The sequence below is a fragment of the Xenopus laevis genome, chromosome 1L (assembly GCF_017654675.1).
Source record: "Xenopus laevis strain J_2021 chromosome 1L, Xenopus_laevis_v10.1, whole genome shotgun sequence".
NCBI lineage: Eukaryota > Metazoa > Chordata > Amphibia > Anura > Pipidae > Xenopus > Xenopus laevis.
This window is the reverse complement of record NC_054371.1, coordinates 165,816,011-165,836,591: the sequence shown is the minus strand read 5'-3', so window position 1 is coordinate 165,836,591 and position 20,581 is coordinate 165,816,011. Positions and strand designations below refer to the sequence as shown.

The 20,581-nt window shown below is 40.5% G+C and overlaps 2 protein-coding genes across 2 annotated transcripts; both read left to right on the top strand.

Annotated features, from left to right (window-relative positions):
* The first annotated feature begins 300 nt into the window (after positions 1–300).
* LOC108716035 (glutathione S-transferase theta-1) lies at positions 301–6,842 on the top strand. The gene is made up of 5 exons (XM_018261901.2): positions 301–490; positions 2,255–2,342; positions 3,466–3,616; positions 4,405–4,581; positions 6,510–6,842. The coding sequence occupies exons 1-5, from the start codon at positions 376–378 to the stop codon at positions 6,705–6,707; spliced, it is 729 nt and encodes a 242-aa protein (XP_018117390.1). The 5' UTR covers positions 301–375; the 3' UTR covers positions 6,708–6,842.
* Positions 6,843–14,306: 7,464 nt separating this feature from the next.
* ddt.L (D-dopachrome tautomerase L homeolog) lies at positions 14,307–19,695 on the top strand. Its single transcript, XM_018248149.2, has 3 exons — positions 14,307–14,509; positions 15,657–15,832; positions 18,022–19,695. Exons 1-3 carry the CDS (start codon positions 14,402–14,404, stop codon positions 18,092–18,094), a joined length of 357 nt encoding a protein of 118 aa, XP_018103638.1. The 5' UTR covers positions 14,307–14,401; the 3' UTR covers positions 18,095–19,695.
* Positions 19,696–20,581: the final 886 nt, after the last annotated feature.

Below are 20,581 nucleotides of genomic sequence, written 5' to 3'. Positions count from 1 at the left end.
TCACAGGACATGGACAAAATCTGGTGTGGGCAATGGAATGTAAATTGTGTCACTAATATGTCCAGTCTTGGAGCCTCAAGTTCTTATGCAATGACGGTGACTTGTCCCTCTTTCCTATCTCTGTATGTTCCCTGATAGCAACACACCTTAGCCCCATAAGCAGCTATAAGCAGCCAAGCCCAATATTGCAACACTGACCTCTGTTACAGAGAAGCCTCGTGAGCTAAATGCATAGAAGGAGGCGGGAGATCAAAACAGCAGCGAGTCACGGGGGAGAGAGGCGGGTATATAAGAGTTACTAGAAGTTGCATATTACTCCCCATTGCCATATTCCGCAGTGTTCCCAGAGGGCTGCCAGCTGACTAGTCGCACGCGATGGCCGATCTCACACTCTACCTGGATCTGTTGTCCCCGCCCTGTCGCTCCGTCTACATTTTCGCTAAAGCCAATAAGATCCCGTTTAACAACCATCAAGTGCTGCTCTTTAAAGGTCAGACGGTGGGACGGGTTCGGTGGGGGGATAATTGTGTGTTATACACTTATGACAGTTGCTAGACCGCATAGGACAGTCACTTTAGGGACCCCATGGGATTGAATTATGTTTCGCGAACATGATAAAACTGCCCCTCTGCGGCCTCTATACTTCCTTCAGCTTCTGCCATTGTAATCTGTGCCTCCGCCATATATACTCCTCTCCTTACTGCTGTCTGCTGAGACCTGGGAGAGGCAGGCGTGTCACGCATTTCTCAGACTTAATTGTCCCCATAGACGCAAAGATTTCTCTTGCCAAACGACCGATTTTAGCAAAGTCCGACCAATCCTTTGAAATTATTGTGCAGTTAGTGGGATTTGAATGATCAAACATTTTACGATTTTTTCGGCTGACATCTGTCAGGAAATTGATCGGCCAGGTTAAAAAATCTTTGTCGGTCCCAGTGCAATCTATCTATAGGTGGCCATACATGGAGAGCAAACCAGTGGATCTCTCCCCGAGAGCCTAGGGCCCAACGATCGGATCCTAACAAATTGTAACAGGCGGTCGGATCGCGGGACCGCATCAACTAACAGATGCGGCCGCGATCCGACGGGATTTTTAGTCCCATCCGATCGAGATCTGGCCGAAAGTCTCGATTGGTGAAGCCCGTCGGGGACCCCATACATGGGCCAATAAGCTGCTGACTCGGTCTGTCGGCAGCTTTTATCGGCCCGTGTATGGCCACCTAATGTTTGCAGGGCCAAGCAGGCAGCTCCCCTTTGTTTTCCTGGCAAATTGGTCTTTTTAGTTGATGGACAATTCATACGATCGTTCCTAGATAATCGTGGTCTCACAAGGAGGATCGGATCTTTTAAAAATCTCAACATCTATGGCCAGCTTTACTATGTACAGGTACAGGTATGGGAGCTATTATGAATTGAAAACCGGTTGTCCAGTATATGGAATGATATTTTTTTTTTAAAGGACAAGGGAAAGCTTAATCAAGGTAGTTGCCAGTTTCTGCACTCCCACTGATTTTAACAGCTGACCTAAGATGCTGGGCAAGCAGTCATCTTCACTGAAAAACAAACGTCATATTGCAGCCTGCCCCTTAGATCTGTTGCTGCTGCACTGGGGCTGTGACTGTGCACAGTAGATTAAAATTGGAACTCTGACATTATGGGGCACATTTACTAAGCTCGTGTGAAGGATTCGAAGTAAAAAAACTTCGAATTTCGAAGTTTTTTTTGGGTACTTCGATCATCGAATAGGCTACTTCGACCTTCGACTACGAATCGAACGATTCAAACTAAAAATCGTTTGACTATTCGACCATTCAATAGTCGAAGTACTGTCTCTTTAAAAAAAACCGAGCTACAATGTTAGCCTATGGGGACCTTCCCCATAAGGTTTCTAAGCTTTTTTTGATCGAAGGAAAATCCTTCGCTCAATGGATTAAAATCCTTCGAATCGTTCAATTCGACTATTTGCTTTTTCCCTGTAATGTTTTTAGTGAACTCAAATTATGGTGGTGCAAATTACAAGACCCATTATCCAGAAAAACCCATGTTCCAATCATTTCTTGATTTTAAATCCATATTGGAACAGCTTGGCTATCTTGTACAACAGCATATATCATTTAAGCATCCGTAGAGAGTCATGTTTCATGTGCTACCAGAGTAGATATTTTACTGTATTCACCATGCCCATGAAACTATATTTTGTGAATCATTCTTGAGTCCCTCACACACAACTTGTGCCTTTGTGATCTCTCTGCAGGGGACCACTTTAGTGAGGAATTTGGGAAAGTGAATGTGCTACGCAAAATACCTGCTCTAAAAGATGGTGACTTCTTAATGGCTGAAAGGTGAGTGAAGGAATAGAATACCAAAACTTCTTGTTGCTGACAACATAAGCTTTGTTTGTATTTCTGAATAAGTTGGTCGTAATTGAATGTGATCAGTATGTTATGTTATGGCCATTGGAAAATAGGGTCTGCTAATGAATGTCATACTACTAGATAGCTGTCAGCAGTTCCAATTGCCCAGTGCATATGTGTGTGTGGAAGGTCATTGGTCAACATGAATTGATAGGGTGCACATTTCCATATTGTGGAAACTGTGCTGATTTGGCCCAAAAGCCTTCAGATTAGATTGGCACAGTTGGGCTATCTGCGAGCATGGGCAAATCACAGAGAAATCTACACATGTATGACCAGTTCGGTTCTGTCCAAAGTCTGCAGTGTGATACTTCTTTTATACTGTATTTAATCAGATTTATCTGGTTTCTTTCTTAATCCTGCAAAACCAGCATATGAATTTGGCAACCATGTTTTCCAACAGTGATGACATTACAGTTGCAGAAAGAAGTCTTCTATCAGTTTTATTAAAAGAGAGAACTAAAACTTAACTAAAGAAGTTGGGCAGAAATGTTATACTTTATATTTTAGGGATCTGTACCAGCTCAAGGCAACCACAACAGTTTAGCAGTAAAGATCTGTGCCTCGAAAGATGATTCAGTAACTCCCCATCTTTTTTTCTGCTGATTCACTGCACATGCTCTGTGCTGCTACCAGTTACTTGAGCTTAGGGGCCAACACACAATATACTGTATGTACAGAATATAAATGTAATGATATAAGGCTGATTAGTAAATAATTTAGATTATTGGTACATGGCAGGTCAGAAACCAGCACAATAATCAAGCATCAGCTTATATCACAGACCGGCCTCATTTTCTGCTTGATAGTTCGCGATGATTCATAAGCTTAGCTTCTCAACAACTGCTCACAACACATTGAGCCTGTGCATGTCACAGACACTCCTAACCAAATCCAAGATGGGAACTTTGAAGGCCCAGATGATTACTACTATATGCTGAACCTTAGGTTGGTTCAGTACGTTTAGTATATAAAATATAGCTATACTCCTTTTTAGGGTTTAGTTCATTTAAAGAAATTAAATGGTATTTGCTATTTGCAATTTTTACAGCACTGCAATGCTGCTTTACATGGCACGCAAGTATAAAACCCCGGATCACTGGTACCCATCAGATTTACAGAAGTGTGCCCGTGTTGATGAATACCTTGCTTGGCAGCACACTAACATCCATCCCCCTTGTTCCAAGGTTGTCTGGGTCAAGGTAATGCTACTTTACATTTTATAGCAATTTCTGTACAGAATTGTATAAAGACTTATATGGCTTTTGGGCATATAAAATAATACAGAAAATACGGATTTATTAAATGTTTACTTTCTTTAATGAATATTGCATAGAACAAAGAAAATGGCGTCTAAATGTTGGGACACTGATTGTGTTTACTATAAGTAAATCTGAGCTGTAGAAGGCAAAGCAGAGAAGGGCAGTCACGTCCTTCCTATGCTGTTGGATGTGCACATAACTATGTAACAATCATTCACTTTAAATCTGATACATGTAACCATTAATTTAATGGAAAGAAACTACCGTAGTCGGGCTATACTTATTTAATAGCTTAGGGCTCATTCAACCCTCTGTTGCAGTATAACTCCAGGGGACGATTGCATACTTAGATTCTACAGGGCAGGGGCTTTCTCAATCTTGTATTTTTTAATATGTGATGCTTGTCTTTGTCCCCTATACCATTCTTCCCTTTCAAAGTATTTGGGGGCAGTGCTATAGTATAAATATACCAGTAGTGCTAAGGTATAAAGAGTGTTTTGAAAGCTACTGCAGTTCAATAAGCTAATTGTTTCTGTGCAGGTGGTTTGTAACAATTAGTGAAATTATTTTATTAACATGTATTTATATAGCGCCAACATATTTCGCAGCACTGTAGTGCTAATTAACTCTTCTGTGTTAAGGAGAGTCTCTCAAGACTCAATTTTTCAGCAATAGAAACCAAAGAACCTAACATTGTTATATACTTTATTTTTTTTTCTGTTTGTCAGTTCTTGGCACCACTAATACTGGGCCAAGAAATTCCCGGTGAAAAAGTGGATGCAGCAGTGGCAGAGTTCAACACCAGCATGAAAAATCTGGAAGAGAAATTCCTGGGGGACAAACCCTTCATTGCTGGGGATGAGATCTCTGTGGCAGACCTGGTGGGCGTTGTGGAGATTATGCAGGTGACAATGGAGTTTAAAATCGTGACAGTTCAGTGAGAGTCTTCAGTGATGCACAGAATTAGGCCTAGGCATGCCTGTAATTCAAAGGAAATTACTGGATAGAGTATCTGGTAATTGAGCTGCAGTTTTCCCAATCCATTTTTAATATATATATATATATATATATATATATATATATATCCATAAAGAAGGCACTTTGAGAAAAGGCTAGAGTGCTCGCCGAAACGTCAGCAATCCTTTTTGCTTTAATAAATTTTCACTTTATTTTTGTCATAAGCCCTGTGAGTGCTCGCCTTCTTTATGGATATTTACTTTTGATGCTGATAGCACCCAGGCACAGTATACCTGCTATACGAGTAGTGCTGGCCCCAACGGACTTCTCACTTGAGAAAGGCAGTTGAAGCTAATGTCCAGGTTTTATGCTTATATAAGGATTAGTTTAATTCTTTACAGCGATCCTTGCTTCACCTGGGAATATTTCAGCACTGTACAACATGAATCTGTTATTCCTGATATTTCTAATTGATTGTGAGCAATAGGCTATGGCTTTCTCATACTCCTCTTTATTTCTATAACTGGCCTTTCAGTTTAGACTTTACGTTGACAACTGTCCATTGCTGTGAGATCATCTTGTTCAGACTATGTGCTAGGTCCTGTGCAGTTTCGACAACCATGGGGATGTCAAAGCTGCACTGATCTGCTCAGTTGCCCTCTTATCTATACAACTGGATTTAAGTGGAAGTAAGCATGACACTGACATTTGATGTTAGCAGTTAAAACACCAGTGGGGGCAGTGGGTAAATGGATGTTACTGGGCACCACAACAAATTCAATTTAGGGCCTTAAAACAATGGTAAATTGACCTAGTCTACCAAGCTATATTGAAATTGCTCATTAATTAGGGCCTTGCTGGGCTTCCTACACTCCTGGGCCCTCCTGCAACTGCAGGGTCTGCTTCCTGATTCAGCCCTGCGTGGCACAAACATTACTTTCCACTAGTTAATTTCTGTCTGCAGCAGATGTTTCTGATCCAGTTGGTCACAGATTACCTCGATGTAAATCGAAACAGAAATATAATTAGACAACCCATGATGAACATTGAAAGGAAAGGAGTACCGTATATACTCGTGTATAAGCCGACCCGTGTATAAGCCGAGGTACCTAATTTACCTAAGAAAACTGGAAAAATTTATTGACTCGTGTATAAGCCTAGGGGCCCCATGTCAGATTTCAAAATGTGAATGTGTAATCATGTTTTATGGCATAGAAATCTATCTAAAACGATTTAAAAGAGTCAGAACTATTAGCTGGACAATTGCCACTTGTTTTCCCTGTGACCTCCCACCTGTCATGGCTGCTCAGAAGATCAATGAGGCGCTGCACCTAGCAAAAGCAGAAAAAAGGTACCGTACCGACTGTCACGATCGCCGCCCGGAGCAGGTCCAGGAGCTCCGGGCGGCGCGTCCTTCCCTGCCGGCGTCGCTCCCAAAATGGCGGCGCCCATGGCCGCCACGTGGGTAGCGGCGCCGGCGCCGCTACCCACGTGGCGGCCATGGGCGCCGCCATTTTGGGAGCGACGCCGGCAGGGAAGGACGCGCCGCCCGGAGCTCCTGGACCTGCTCCGGGCGGCGATCGTGACAGTCAGTCACAGACAGTCCTGATGCGCTATGGGAGAGGGAGGTGTGTTGGGGCCGCGGAAGGAGCCTCGTATCTGCGGCCGGTGAAGGATTGGCTACGGTATGTGCAGGGATTTAGCTGACCCGCGTATAAGCCGAGGTCGAGTTTTTCAGCACATTTTGGGTGCTGAAAAACTCGGCTTATACGCGAGTATATACGGTACTAGAGAGATTAATATTCAGTGGAGGTTAACTAAATGTAAAATGTGCACTAACACAATGGTTCTGCCTGATCTCCTTTCTATTTCACAGGTAATGTCAGGTGACATAAACCCATTTGATGACAGACCAAAACTGTCAGCCTGGAAGAAGCGGGTGGTAGAGGCATTGGGTGAAGAGCTCTTTATGGAGGCACACAAGGAGATCCTTAATAGTAAGCAAATGGCAAGTGAACCTCTACCCCCAGAAGTTCTGGAGGTTCTGAAATGCAAGTTTCAAGCCATGAAGTGAATTTGGTGTCCCTTGAAGAGATGAATTTGCCCTGAGCCAGAGCTGTTCCTCTTCAGTATGTTTTTGTTGTAACCCTCCTCTGTCTCAACATTCCAACTGGACCCTCCCTTTCAATAAATAACTTTGTTTGTTCTATTCTGTTGAGTCGTGTTATGTATGTTAGACGAGCATGTGTTATTGATACAAGTTATTTGTCAGAATCGCTCATCACTTTTCAGAACATCTGCCTTCATGGAAAGCATGCATGACACTGTGCCGAGTTGCAGTAGCGAGGTCAAATAGAACACTCAATATCAGGACCATCAGGAATCAATGGGCCCTGTACTACTATGTTAGCAGCCCCCCCCCCCCGACAGAATCCCTTACCTACCTAGGCCATAGCTCATTATAACAAAACTGGCACCTACAGTCTGTTCCTAGCCTGCCCACTCATACAAGCCTTTCCCCCTTTGTGACCCCATGTCTCCTGGGGGGCCTGCTCAATATAGTGAACAAATATGGGTCCCCCATAATACTATACATATCCCAGTACAGAAAAGGGCTCAGTGTTATTAACTGTATATTTATATCTGCAATTATTTGGATAAAATTAAGTCTATGGGAGATGACCTTTCCGTCATTTCTGTGCTTTCTGGATAATGTGTTTTCTGGATAACGGTATAAGGTGAAGGTGAAGGACTCTTATAGGCACATCAATTATTACAGTTAGTATAAAACAGTTTGGGCCACAAAACAGTGAATGCGTGAGGTCAGATGGCTATGGTCTTTTAATTAGAATGTTGTCTTTTTGCATTTTCATATGTTGACAGATATGCTCTAAAAGGAGAAGGAGGTGAAAATACTGGGGAGTGTCAAATGTTATACACCCTCCATTGATAACAATTGTTTACCTGATACCCCAGATGGGTGCTTCTGTTAGCAGAGAACTGGCCTGGACTAAACACAGCACTGCTCCATGTTGGTAATGTAAGTCAGATCTGCCATTGTTAGGGATGCTCCATATCCACTATATTGGATTCAGCCGAATCTTTTACGAAAGATTCGGCCGAATACCGAACCAAATCGTTATTTGCATATGCAAATTAGGGGTGGGAAGGGGAAACCATTTTTTATTTCCTAGTTTTGTGACAAAAAGTCATGCAATTTCTCTCCCCGTCCCTAATTTGCATATGCAAATTAGGATTCGGATTTGGTTCGGCCGGGCAGAAGGATCCTGCTGAAAAAGTCTGAATCCCGACACGTGCGTCTTCTGTCTACCCCTAGTTTCCCTGATGTTGGCAGGCATTTCACTGTGTCAAAAGAGGTGGGCTTTTGTCAACTTGGCATGGTATTTTGGGACATGGCTACAAAGCATGTGTGATCAAAAGATTTGGTGCCGTGCTTAGTAGAGGTCACTTTTTTAGGTTTTCCAATGTTAGGAGGTATGCATATCACATCACACAGATAGCTTATTCATTCTCATCAGATACATAAGGAAGGTATATGCGAGTTACTTCACAGGATAATCTTACCATTCATGTCCAGCCTTAAGGTGGCCATAGACGTAACAATTACGATCTTTCTTGGAAAAGATCTTTCCAAGAAAGATCGTTCGTTTCAATACACACGTGTAGAGCTGAATCGTCAGATATACAGGTAGATATACAGGGAGAAACAATAGAATTCTACCTGTATCTGACGATTCAGCACTAACATTGGGCGATGTTTGGGTCCCTTCAAAGGGACCCGATCAAAGTTTTCCTTCCAGCCCGAACAACGAGCCGACCGATATCCAAGTCTTCTGCCGATATCAGTCGGCTCTTTTTCCACCATACACGCAACGAATATCGGACGAAAATTCGTTTTGTACGATATTATCTGTGCGTCTATGGCCACCTTTAGTGTAACCTGATAATTCACTCGTGCCTCCCAGGAAATGCACTCTACCATGAGTCCCTGCTGCACATGTTATTCCAGGACATGGCTGCTCCTTTAATCTTACATATATACAGATCATTACTCACAACAGCCCGAGCCAATAGAAACACATTTTTTTACATTTTCCAACATGCGCTCTCCCTGATCCATCCGTTCTCAGCTGGGGACAAAGTCAACTTAAAGTCCAAAACCCTCACTACCCCTTCACTGATGTCATAAGGGAATGGGTCCAACCACGTGGTTGGATCATTAGGACACATACCTTCTAAATACAATTAAAGGATTAGTAACATCAAAAAATTATTTTTTTAAAGTAATAGAAATGTCATGCAATGTTGCCCTGCACTGGTAAAACTGGCGTGTTTGCTTCAGAAACACTACTATTGTTTATATAAATAAGCTGATGTGTAGCAATGGGGCAGCCATTCAAAGGAGAAATGCTCAGGTTACACAGCAGATAAACTCTGTAGATCATAATGGTGTTTTCTGTTATCCACTATTTAACCTATTTAACCTTAAAGGGGACCCGTCACCCAACAAAAATGATTCAAAATCCTATTTTATCACATTAGTCAAGCAAAATGAACTTTAATTACACTATATAAATTATTTGAATCTTGTTTCCTTTAGTCTGGGAATTCATAATTATAGCAAGCAGGCAGGTGCCATTTTGTGGACACTGTTATTAAGACAAGTCTTGTATCATCTCAGAATATTGTTTGTGCACCGGAATGGGGGACCCGATGTCCATCCTCATGCCCTGGCTACACAATTAAATGGTAAAGAGAACAGGGGAATATGTAGAGAGCAGTGACAGCTAAGAAGTGCTGAATGGAAAGTGAAAGTAATTGTCTGCCCCGCCTCTATGCCACGGGCATAGAGGAGTGGCAGACAATATTTGATTGACAGCTGAGATTTTTAAATGAGCTTACATCAGCTATGAATGCTTTAATAAAAAATAGAAATTGGATTTCATGTTTAATTTGAAAAGGACTTTTATTATACAGATTTTTGTGTCTGGGTGACAGGTCCACTTTAAAGCTCCCCATAGACGCGACAATTCTTCTTGCCGAACGACCGATTTTAGGGAAGCGCGACAATCCTTCGAAATTATCGTGCGGTTAGTGGGATTCGAACGATTGTACATCTTACAATTTTTCGGCCGACATCTGTCAGGAAATTGATCGGCCAGGTCAAAAAATCTTTATCGGTGCCAGTGCAATCAATCTTTGTTTGTAGGGCCAAGCAGGCAGCTCCCCTTTGTTTTCCTGGCAAATTGGTCTTTTTAATTGATGGTAAATTCGTACAATCGTTCTGAGAAGATCGTGGTCTCACGATCAGGATCTGATCTTTTAAAAATCTCAACATCTATGGCCAGCTTAAGCCTTTTTAAAAATTTCTGACATTGCTATACAGCAGCTTGTTTATATGAACTATAGTAGTGTTTCTGAAGCAAACAGGTCAGTTTTACCAGTGCAGGGAAACAGTACATGATATTTTTATTACTTTAAAACACTTTCATTTTTTGGTGTTACTGTTCCTTTAAGTGAAACAATTTAATTGAAAAATGACAGTTTAACTTTTGGAGCACTAAAATATTAATCTATTCCTTGCACCTACTGGACAATGCCTTTACTTTGTGCACTTTTCCCCTCCAATGTGTGCCTATATGCTAGCCACCCACCCACTTAGACTATAAGCTATACAGGGCAGGGAATTCCTTGCTACTGTATTTCTTGCCACATACTGTAGCAATTAAGCTCTGTGCCTTATATGAGCTAAGTGTACTGTGAATATTTATTGTATTTAAGTGACTTGTCCCCACTGTGTGTACTTATTGTACTTTTATATATTGTACTTTTATGCATTGTACAGTGCTGCTGATCCTTAAAAGTGCTTTGAAAATAAAGTTATACATACACACCCAGTGATTATGTCATTGCGCATCTAATCATTGCATAATCTATATAAATGGTATGCAGAAAACATTTAACTGGAACAATATGTAGCCTGAAGCTAAAACTTACATACATTTCAGGCTGTGCTCCTTTTAGAAGAAATGTTTTGAATAAGGACTAATAGTCACAATTTTAATGGACAGTTTATTGTACTCTCAGCCTGTACATCTGCTTGCTATAAAGAAACTGGAAACCAAACACTGCTGCCATCTAGTGATTCAGCCAGAGGACTGATGTGCTTGTGAGACACAAATTCATTTTCTATGGATTCCATGAGAGAATTAATAACCAATGAATATAATATCATCTCTCTCCTATGTTCCAATGGAGAGTTATGGTCATTATATTCTTGGTCCAGTTCCTACTCACAGGAGGTCATAAAAACTCAATCTATTTGTATTATTGAATGTATGTCTCTTTTTGTAACATCTTTTTGTGTATTGCACTGTTATACCTTTTATAATATTAAAGAGAATTTAATAAGATTGTCTTTGGTGCTCTGAACGAACCTAGCCTGAAAGAGTGTAACTGTGAGCCTTAACCCTCTACATGCTGAAGTACTTGTTGAATCAGTAGGAACTAACTGACTATAGTGAGGGAGTGTTTAATGCATTGGTGTATTGTGAATTATTACCTGTTAGAGAGAACAGGGGAATAGTCACATTAGGTTTCTATCGCCTGTGATCGCATGTGTTATAAAATAGTTGTTAACACCCACCGATGGAGGCCTGTATTTATGATTAGGTTGCAATTTGGGTTAATTCTTATGTGTCACTGGGACTATAACAACAAGGCAGTTCATTTTAAGTGAGCTTAGTGGGTCCTGACAAAATGTTTAGTAAGAAAGAGGCTGTAATGTTTCATCCACTGCTTTAATTATAACATTCCTCTATATCATGCTGACCAATAGTCCAATAGTCAGTAATGGGATCAAAGGTATGAAGTGATGTATAGCATGTAGCTGTCCTTCTGATAATGTTGTGCATCCTACAGAAACAAGAGTGACTGCCTGTTCTTAGTGACAATACATTAGTTAGAGATGATGTTGGTGGCATATGAAAAAAATAAATGCTAGTGTAATACTGACGGTTCTGCTTGCTATGCTAACCTGTGTTACTAAACTCTAATAGCACTGAATTACTCTTTGTAGATTGTAAATTAATTAAATAAGAAAGGGCATTTGTGCAGGTATTGCTTGGAATAAATAATACTCAGTGTCATAATGGGCTTGATTGGGCCCACCGGGAACCCAACCTCCGTGGACTCCTACTTTTCTTGCTATATCTATTTTAAGGCACTATTTTTACTACTACCTGTATAATTGTACCCTTGAGTTTTTTTTTTTTAAATGCATCTGCATATTTAAAAGGATGCTCAGAATTTGGGAGGTGTGTTGTTTTTCAGCGAATGCGAAGCCTCCATCCTGCATTGTTCTGTAGTGCTGCTGCAAGGCAACTAACAAAGCCTCTAGTCTTCCAGCAATTTCCGTCATGCTGCTGATCCTTTTGAGCCTACTGCTTCTAACTTATCTAAGTAATGTGCTATGTTGCAGTAGCCTGACTTTATTTCAAAACACCAGTGTATGACAATGATTAAACATTCAAATAATGCACAACAGTGCAGACCCAATAGGAATAGTGTTGCCACCCAGCTGGTATTTTACCGGCCTAGCCGGTAAAACACCTGCGAAGGCCGGGGCCGGTATTACAAATTTACCGGCAATGTAGCTGCCGGTAAATTTGTAATAACCTCAAAAAGACCACTCGGCCTGCCCCCAATCCCCTGTAAAAACGTAGCTTTTGTGGCTGTCTTGAAGTGTCGGCTCCGTGGCCACGCCCCTTTTACGACATGGCACTGCCCCTTTTGATGTCACACCTGCCCCTTTTTGTTCCCGCCCCCCCCACCAGGCCGGTAAAACAATTCTGAAAAGGTGGCAACCCTACATAGGAAAGACTAATTCACAAAATAACCCTTAAAAGATCGTCCTGGATGCTCAGACATATAACAACTTATATATGTATCATAAACTACTGTAAATGTAAAGCTCTCTGGATAACTGTAAAACTATGCAGGGTACCCCTACTATGAGCATGGTGAGGAGAGGAGATTATTATTTGTACTTGTCTTTTCTTTAAGCCCTCCCCCCACAGAATGCATCTATACCTCCATGTCTTTCTGACCAAAACTCAATGTTTTTTTAAATGAATGAATTTCCATCAAGTCGTAAAAGTATCATAAACTGTGTACTTGTGTTTCTACCAATTCACTCATGGTTCTGGATGCTCAGACATATAACAACTTATATATATATATCATAAACTCTTTTAAACATGCCGACAAAGACTCATTCATTTTAGTCTCTTCTTTCTTTTCCTTCCTCTTGTAAGCTCCTTTAGTTACCTCAAATATATCATTGGACTTTCCTTCTTGTGTTATTTAACTGTTTTCTTTGCTAAATGCTTATGTATAGATGAAATACCACAAACATATGTATCTCTTGCTGAGGCCACTTTTATTGTACTTTGTTTTTCAAGTACATGCTTATCTTTAACTTGCTTGTGTTCTTTTTTAAGTTCTTTTTTTTTTTTTTTGCACCTTTAAGTATTTTTGACCCTGAAGAACCACCTATAGCCTGTCCTGCATGTTGATCCAGGATCAAACTTACTGATCCTTGTTGCTCTTGAGTTCCTTTTCTTTTAGTTACCTGTACATAGGTCAGGTTTCCATTTATGCTCACCTTGTGCTGCAACCTTCTACTGAAGGCTACATCTGCAATGAAACAAGCATAATGGGGCGGCATGCTTAACCCTTTTAAGCCTATGCCCATCTGGGGACCTGCTCCTGTACTTCATGGTCCTGCTTCAGTATGTCATTTTTTCATTAGTTTATATATTTAGTGAAAGAAGATGGGAAGGAATTAAATGGGGGCATAGGGTAACTAACTAAGTAAAGGAGTAAATGTGGTAAATACTCCCTATAAAAAACTTGAGCACACACACACAATGTGCCCCATTCCTACACATGCATGAACAAACACCTGGTTGTAATGACCCTAAGAAAGATTAACACAAAGATTCACAACACATCTTCACTAAAAAAAGAACCTGCATTATTTGGAGGAGACATTTCATTTAATTCCTTACACAGTTGCAGTGTGGGACTGGGAGTTCATTCTAAAAGTAAGGGGAAGGGTTAAGACACGTAGCAGACTTTTGCTTATCCTGGATCATTTAGGCAGGGCCCATTCCTTTTTGTAGGGGTGCTAACATAGATTAAAGCATTGATTTAACTTGTTTACACGTTTTTAATTCTAAAGAAATATCCTTATGTTAAAAAAAATAAATAAATACACATTTAAGGCAAAAGCATATATCCTTATCTTTCAATAAGGTACAAGTTGCCCTTGTGGACTCAGGGCTTTTCTTCCCATGCTGTGTGTGCATGCCTGTGTGAAAGGAGTGCTGCTGGCTAAGGTTGCACTGGAAGGAGGGGTGGATTGGGGAGCTGACTGGAATAATATCATGAGTTGTTAGAGATCAGCCTAAATATCCATGATAATGTTATTTATTCAAAATCCAATTGTAATATTGAAATCTCTGTATGATATATATGCTACAAAAAAAGTGTTTAGAAGAGATATTTTTAATGTAAAATATTTGTGTTACTGGTCCTTTAAAAGGAAACTCAGAATTTGGGAGGTGTAGTATGGTTCAGCCAATGAGAAGCCTGCATCCGGCATTGTGCTAAAGTGCAGCTGCCAGTCAGAGGGATATATCACCCTCATTTCATCACAGAGAGGTGCAAGAGAAGGGAAGCACTATGCCGTTTGTAGAGCTGGACACTAACCTGCAGCAGCAGGAAGTACCCCAGGACCTGGCTGAGAAGCTCTGCTCAGCCACTGCTACCATTCTGGGAAAACCAAGGGAGGTGAGTTTGTATTTACAGCCCCGGATTGGCATCAGCTGAAGTGGAAAGTATGGGAGTGGGGTATATATATTACCATATGTGGACTTCTCATTGGGTCCCTGGGTATTGCTTGCTTTTGTTTTATTGACACTTCATACTCCAGTTGCATGACAGGAACAACTAATTAATGGTCTGTCATGTAAAGCAGGGGAGATGTAAGTTGGGGGGGGTCACTGCAAAATTACAGGGATGGAAAAGGGGATCTTTCACAGGCCTGAAGGTCAGAATCGGATCCCGAAACAGGGAGGAAGTAGCAGTCTCAGCTCTTGCTTTCTGTTTTTGTAGATTTCTATTTGGAATGTTACTTCAGTTTTATTCTGACTGTGTTCTGATTGTAATGATTTACTGTATTTATTATACAGGAGAATTGAATGTGCTGCTCCCCTTTAGAACCAGTACTGTCTGTAGGGTTGCCACCTTTTCCGGAACAAAATACCAGCCTTCCTATATATTTATATTTTTTCCCTATTAATAACATTGGGCTCAACCATCATTTTTACTGGCCAGGCCGGTAAAATACTGGCCAGGTGGCAACCCTAACTGTCTGGGGCCTATGCAATGGCTGCCTGTGTGGCAGTAACACAGCTCCCCACTCTTTCTCCAGCCACACCCCTCCCCACTCTGCCTGGGGTCACACTAAATTACACAACTGAGGCCCCACACACTATCCCCTTAGTATATCACTTGCACAGTGGCGTAACTAGATGTTACTGGGCTCCACAGCAAATTAATTTTAGGGCCCCAAACATATCCAGAGGTTGTCCTGTTTTATCAAAATGTATTGAAATTGTATATGAATTTGAGCCTCATGGGGCCCCCTATACCTCCTGGGCCCCCTGCAGCCGCAGGGTCTGCTTCCTCTGTAGTTACGCCCCTGCACTTGCAGTTATTGCTTTCAATTTTAAATAGGAAAAAAAACACCTATTTGCACACATATCTCAAATACGAATATCATAGAACACCCACTGGATTTTAAAGCTCAGTCAGAGCCACTGAACTATTCTGATTTCTGCATTCCTTTGCTAATTGGTCCTATTCTGGTAGAAAGAGGCTCTGGGTCACTGTGTGGTTTTTCCTGCACTACAGTTTTACATGTCTGTCTCCCCAGAGGGTAAATGTGACAGTGAGGACTGGAGTCTCTATGGTAGTGGGAGGTTCATCAGCTCCATGCACCCAGCTGATCATTTCCTCTATTGGAGTGGTGGGAACTGCAGAACAGAACAAGGAACACAGTGCTAAGTTCTTTAATTTCCTGACAGAACAATTGGGCCTTGCGCAGGACAGGTAAAAATGTATTCAGTGTAATGTAACATACCTCCCAACTGTCCCTTTTTCGGAGGGACAGTCCCTCTTTTGACAGCTCAACCCGCAGTCCCTCATTTGTACAGGAAAGTCCCTCTTTTCTCTGCACTGAACAGCCAGAAAAAGAAACAAAGTTTCTCACTTAATTGGCTTTTAGCAGAGAGCCCAGAACAGCTAACAGGTGCAAATAAGATACTTTGTAACAATTTTGAGACACAAAAACACAGTTTAGATAAGGAGAAATATTTTCAAACTTTCATAACCTGCCAAATTTTGTAAAACAAACATGGTAATTAGGGGGTGTGGCCACAGAAAGGGGTGTGGTCAAAAAAATTGCTGCGCTATGTGCGGAAAAATTTTTTTTGTCCCTCTTTTTACTTCCAAAATGTTGGGAGGTATGATGTAATATAATTGTATATCACACCTACCACAACACAGAATCGACATTCTGTATGTTTATATAAGATAATTCTGCTTTAAGCCTGCACCAAATTCTAATATAATGAATTGGAAATTACGTATACTTGATAAATATATATATACATCAAAACAATAAGATTTTCTTTATTCGTAATGTAAACACCTGTAATAGAGCGGCTGTTTGTGAAAGCCTCTCATACAGGGCATTCCACACTCTGTTGTGTTTGCCCAATGCTGTAAACCTTGTCTAATTTCTATGCCCTGGGTTGGTGTGTTTTTCCTTGCATACTGTCCATACCAGAGGGACTTACCAGGAACAGGGAATTGTATTTACAGAGGGCACAGATACAGCGCACCTTTACTGAAAGATTTAGTTTGTGTTAATGGGTCATTGTGCCTCTTAATAATACTTAAAGGATAAGTAAACCTTAAAAATAAGTGAATGTAAATTGATGAGGGTGCTATTCCGGCTTCCAAACCAAAATTTGATATAAAGAGGCCCACATAACACAGAAACCCCCAATATATCCATCACAGTTACCTGTTTCTTCAAAAAGTATCAATAAATGCCATTTTCTATGCTGAAATCCAGCTAACAGTTCTTCTCTTTCGGCATCATTTGAAATCCTGGCAGGGAAGGAGGAACTAAAACACTGATGTTAAAAAATTGTAACAACTTCTTCACAGCCTCCAGACAGCATGCAGGAACTACATAACCCACAATGCATTGCACTGTGATGTTCCTTTCCTTATTGAAATCACATGTGCAGGGAATTGTGTGGTTTGGAGGATGCAGGCTAAGGACCGCTGGCTGTTTACTTTTCAAAAAGCTTGTTATGTTTTTGTGGAGTTCCCCTTTAAGCACTTCTGCAGTGTACATTCATTATTTGTTTTTGTTTTTTTTTTATTTCCAAGATATTAAGGGATACATGTACTGTTAACATGGATGAATTTTGTTACAGCAGCGCCGCCTGCTGGTCATTTTCCCACCAGTCTGAACACCAAGTAGTGAAAGGAAGTTGTCAGGAGAAAGAAAGAGGCTGCTCTGATGTTCTTCTGCTTATGAAAAAAATGAACTTTTCTCACATCTTTCCTAAGCAGGAGAAAATCGGAGCAGCCTCTTTCTTTCTTTTCAGCTTCCTTTGACTACTTGGTGGTCAGACTGGTGGAAAAATGACCAGCAGGTGGCGCTGCTTTCAAATGCAATTGCATTGACAAATAATAAGACCACTCAAAATGTTTAAAGTAAGTTGGAAAGTTATTTATTCTCTGTCATTAGTAAAACGTATGGCCAGTTTAATCCATAGCACAAAGTACTGTGTCACAGAGGTAGAGTTGATTATTGCCTCTGTGTTTAGGTGTATGGGAACATACAGTATTTATCAAAGAGTGAAATTAAAGCTCACCACAGTTTGCCAAAATCCCATTGCTCTCTAGTAATTTCCATTGGATTTTTAGAGGTGTCTTTATCAGATGGTGAGCTGTCACTTTCACCATTAGATTAATATACAATATTACAATTCTCAAAGAAATTAACAGAGGATTTAACTCTACCTTTAGCTAGTAAAGAAGTCCAATATATAATGTGTACCATTTCTAGCCTACTTCTTTGAAAACATTATTTCTCCTTTAAGGTATAGCCGATCCATTGTTGTTTAATTTTGTATTCAGCTGAACCCTACTCTGTGCAGAAAGAATTCCTTCATTAACCATTTCTTTCTTTTTTTTTTTTTTTTTTTTTTTTTTTTAAGGATTTTGCTGAGGTTTGTGCCGTTAGAGCCATGGCAGATTGGAAAAAATGGAACCGTCATGACTTTTCTATAACTTCTCATAAGAAGTTAGAGGCCACGACTGCACAGAATCATCATATCCATCTCTAATGTGATCAAGATATTGACAGTCATCTCTATGCTAGGGGGCACATTTTCTTAACTCGAGTGAAAAATTAGAATGAAAAATATTTCGAATTTCGAAGTATTTTTTTGGCTACTTCGACCTTCGAATCAAATGATTCGAACTAAAAATCATTTGACTATTCGACCATTCGATAGTCGAAGTACTGTCTCTTTAAAAAAAAACTTCGACCTCCTACTTCGCCATCTAAAACCTACCGAGCATCAATGTTAGCCTATGGGGAAGGTCCACAAAGGCTTTCTAGCAATTTTTTGTTCGAAAGAATTTCGTTCGATTGATGGATTAAAATCCTTCGATTCGAAGGATTTAATAGTTTGATCGAACGATTATTCCTTCGATCGATCGCATGAATAGCGGTAAATCCTTCGACTTCGATATTCGAAGTTGAATGATTTAACTTCTGATAGTCGAATATCGAGGGTTAATTAACCCTCGAAATTCGACCAATAGTAAATGTGCCCCTAAATGTCACAAGTCATAGCATACATAAACCTGGTCTCCACAAAAAAAAAAAAGAGTCCAATACCACAGATTAATTTACAGTGAATTTCTCTTTTGGAGATCAAACACAGCAACCCATGTTAAGCTTATTTAAACAAAAATGTCATGCTTTCATTTTGAGACTAACACCACAGTCATGGGCGTAACTACAGAGGAAGCAGACCCTGCGGCTGCAGGGGGCCCAGGAGGTATAGGGGGCCCCATGAGGCTCAAATTCATACAATTTCAATACATTTTGGTAAAACAGGACAACCTCTGGATATGTTTGGGGCCCTAAAATTAATTTGCTGTGGGGCCCAGTAACATCTAGTTAAGCCACTGACCACAGTACTCAGTGTTCCTGATGGAACTAATTGAACTGCAGTATATTTCACTGAATGACATTGTCCACTTTTTTCCACAGACTGGAGGAAAGCAGATCTGCTCTTATGTGCACACCCCCATAGGTCTATATTGACAGGCCCGGCCTCAGAGGAGCATATATTGGCACAAAAACAGAAATGTATGCATTTTGTGCCCCGTGTAATTCCACACATGCCTGTTAATGGACCTATGTGGATGTGCACATAAGAGCGGATCCGCTTTCCAACTTCTCTATAAAAATGCCCGCAGAGGAAATTGCACAATCCACTTAGTATGCACTAAGGCCTGCACAGACACATTCACTGCGAGTAGTATAGAGTAGAGATACATTTAAGGCAGATAAGCGGAGATACGTATTCTTAAATGTTTCACCACTTATTCAAGAACTGAAGAAGTTGCTTTGATAAGTGGTAAAATGTTCATGATTACACAGTAGGTCCAATTGGTTTAGACTTATTTCTACCTGTTATCGTAGATCATGTCCTGAATGAATGAATATCTTCATAGACATGAATAGAAACGTCCTTATTTGGGGTGATCACCATTAAATGTTTTCTCTCTAACTGATGAAGGGCAACAAGGTTGTCGGCTTTAAAGTCACATTCCATGATGTATTTTTGGTAAATAAAAACAAGTCATCAAAAATACAACTTTGTGAACGATTATCTTCTTATATAGTTTGCTAAGCTTTAATTATACAGTTAGGTCCATAAATATTTGGACAGACATCTTTTATTCTAATTTTGGTTCTGTACGTTACCACAATGAATGAAACAACTCAGTTGAAGTGCAGACTTTCAGCTTTAATTCAGTGGGTTGAACAAAAAGATTGCATACAAATGTGAACTTTTTATAGAGTCACTATAGTAACAATAATGTCCCATCATTACACTGTAGACATACCGTATATACTCGAGTATAAACAGAGTTTTTCAGCATCCAAAATGTGCTGAAAAAGTCTACCTCGCCTTATACTCGGGTTAGCGGCCAGTAGCTGAGATTGCAGTCACTTTTAATCATTCCTATACCAACAGTTCACTTGGGGAGAGACTGCAATATCCCACAATGCCCTCTGTTGGTTATATGAAAGAATAACAGTGACTGCAATATCACACAGCGCCCTCTGTTGGTTATATCAAAGAATAACAGTGCGCCCTCTGTTGGTTATATGAAAGAATAAGTGACTGCAATATCACACAGCGCCATCTGTTGGTTATATGAAAGAATAACAGTGACTGCAATATCACACAGCACCCTCTGTTGGTTATATGAAAGAATAACAGTGCGCCCTCTGTTGGTTATATGAAAGAACAGTGACTGCAATATCACACAGCGCCATCTGTTGGTTATATGAAAGAATAACAGTGCGCCCTCTGTTGGTTATATGAAAGAATAACAGTGACTGCAATATCACACAGCGCCATCTGTTGGTTATATGAAAGAATAACAGTGACTGCAATATCACACAGCGCCCTCTGTTGGTTATATGAAAGATTAACAGTGACTGCAATATCACACAGCGCCCTCTGTTGG

Coding starts and splice junctions, on each gene's coding strand:
- ddt.L (XM_018248149.2), top strand. CDS start 14,402: ATGCCGTTTGTAGAGCTGGACACTAACCTGCAGCAGCAGGAAGTACCC. Junction 14,510..15,656: donor TTCTGGGAAAACCAAGGGAG/GTGAGTTTGTAT, acceptor CTGTCTCCCCAG/AGGGTAAATGTGACAGTGAG. Junction 15,833..18,021: donor TTGGGCCTTGCGCAGGACAG/GTAAAAATGTAT, acceptor TTTTTTTTTAAG/GATTTTGCTGAGGTTTGTGC.
- LOC108716035 (XM_018261901.2), top strand. CDS start 376: ATGGCCGATCTCACACTCTACCTGGATCTGTTGTCCCCGCCCTGTCGC. Junction 3,617..4,404: donor CCAAGGTTGTCTGGGTCAAG/GTAATGCTACTT, acceptor TCTGTTTGTCAG/TTCTTGGCACCACTAATACT. Junction 4,582..6,509: donor GCGTTGTGGAGATTATGCAG/GTGACAATGGAG, acceptor TCTATTTCACAG/GTAATGTCAGGTGACATAAA.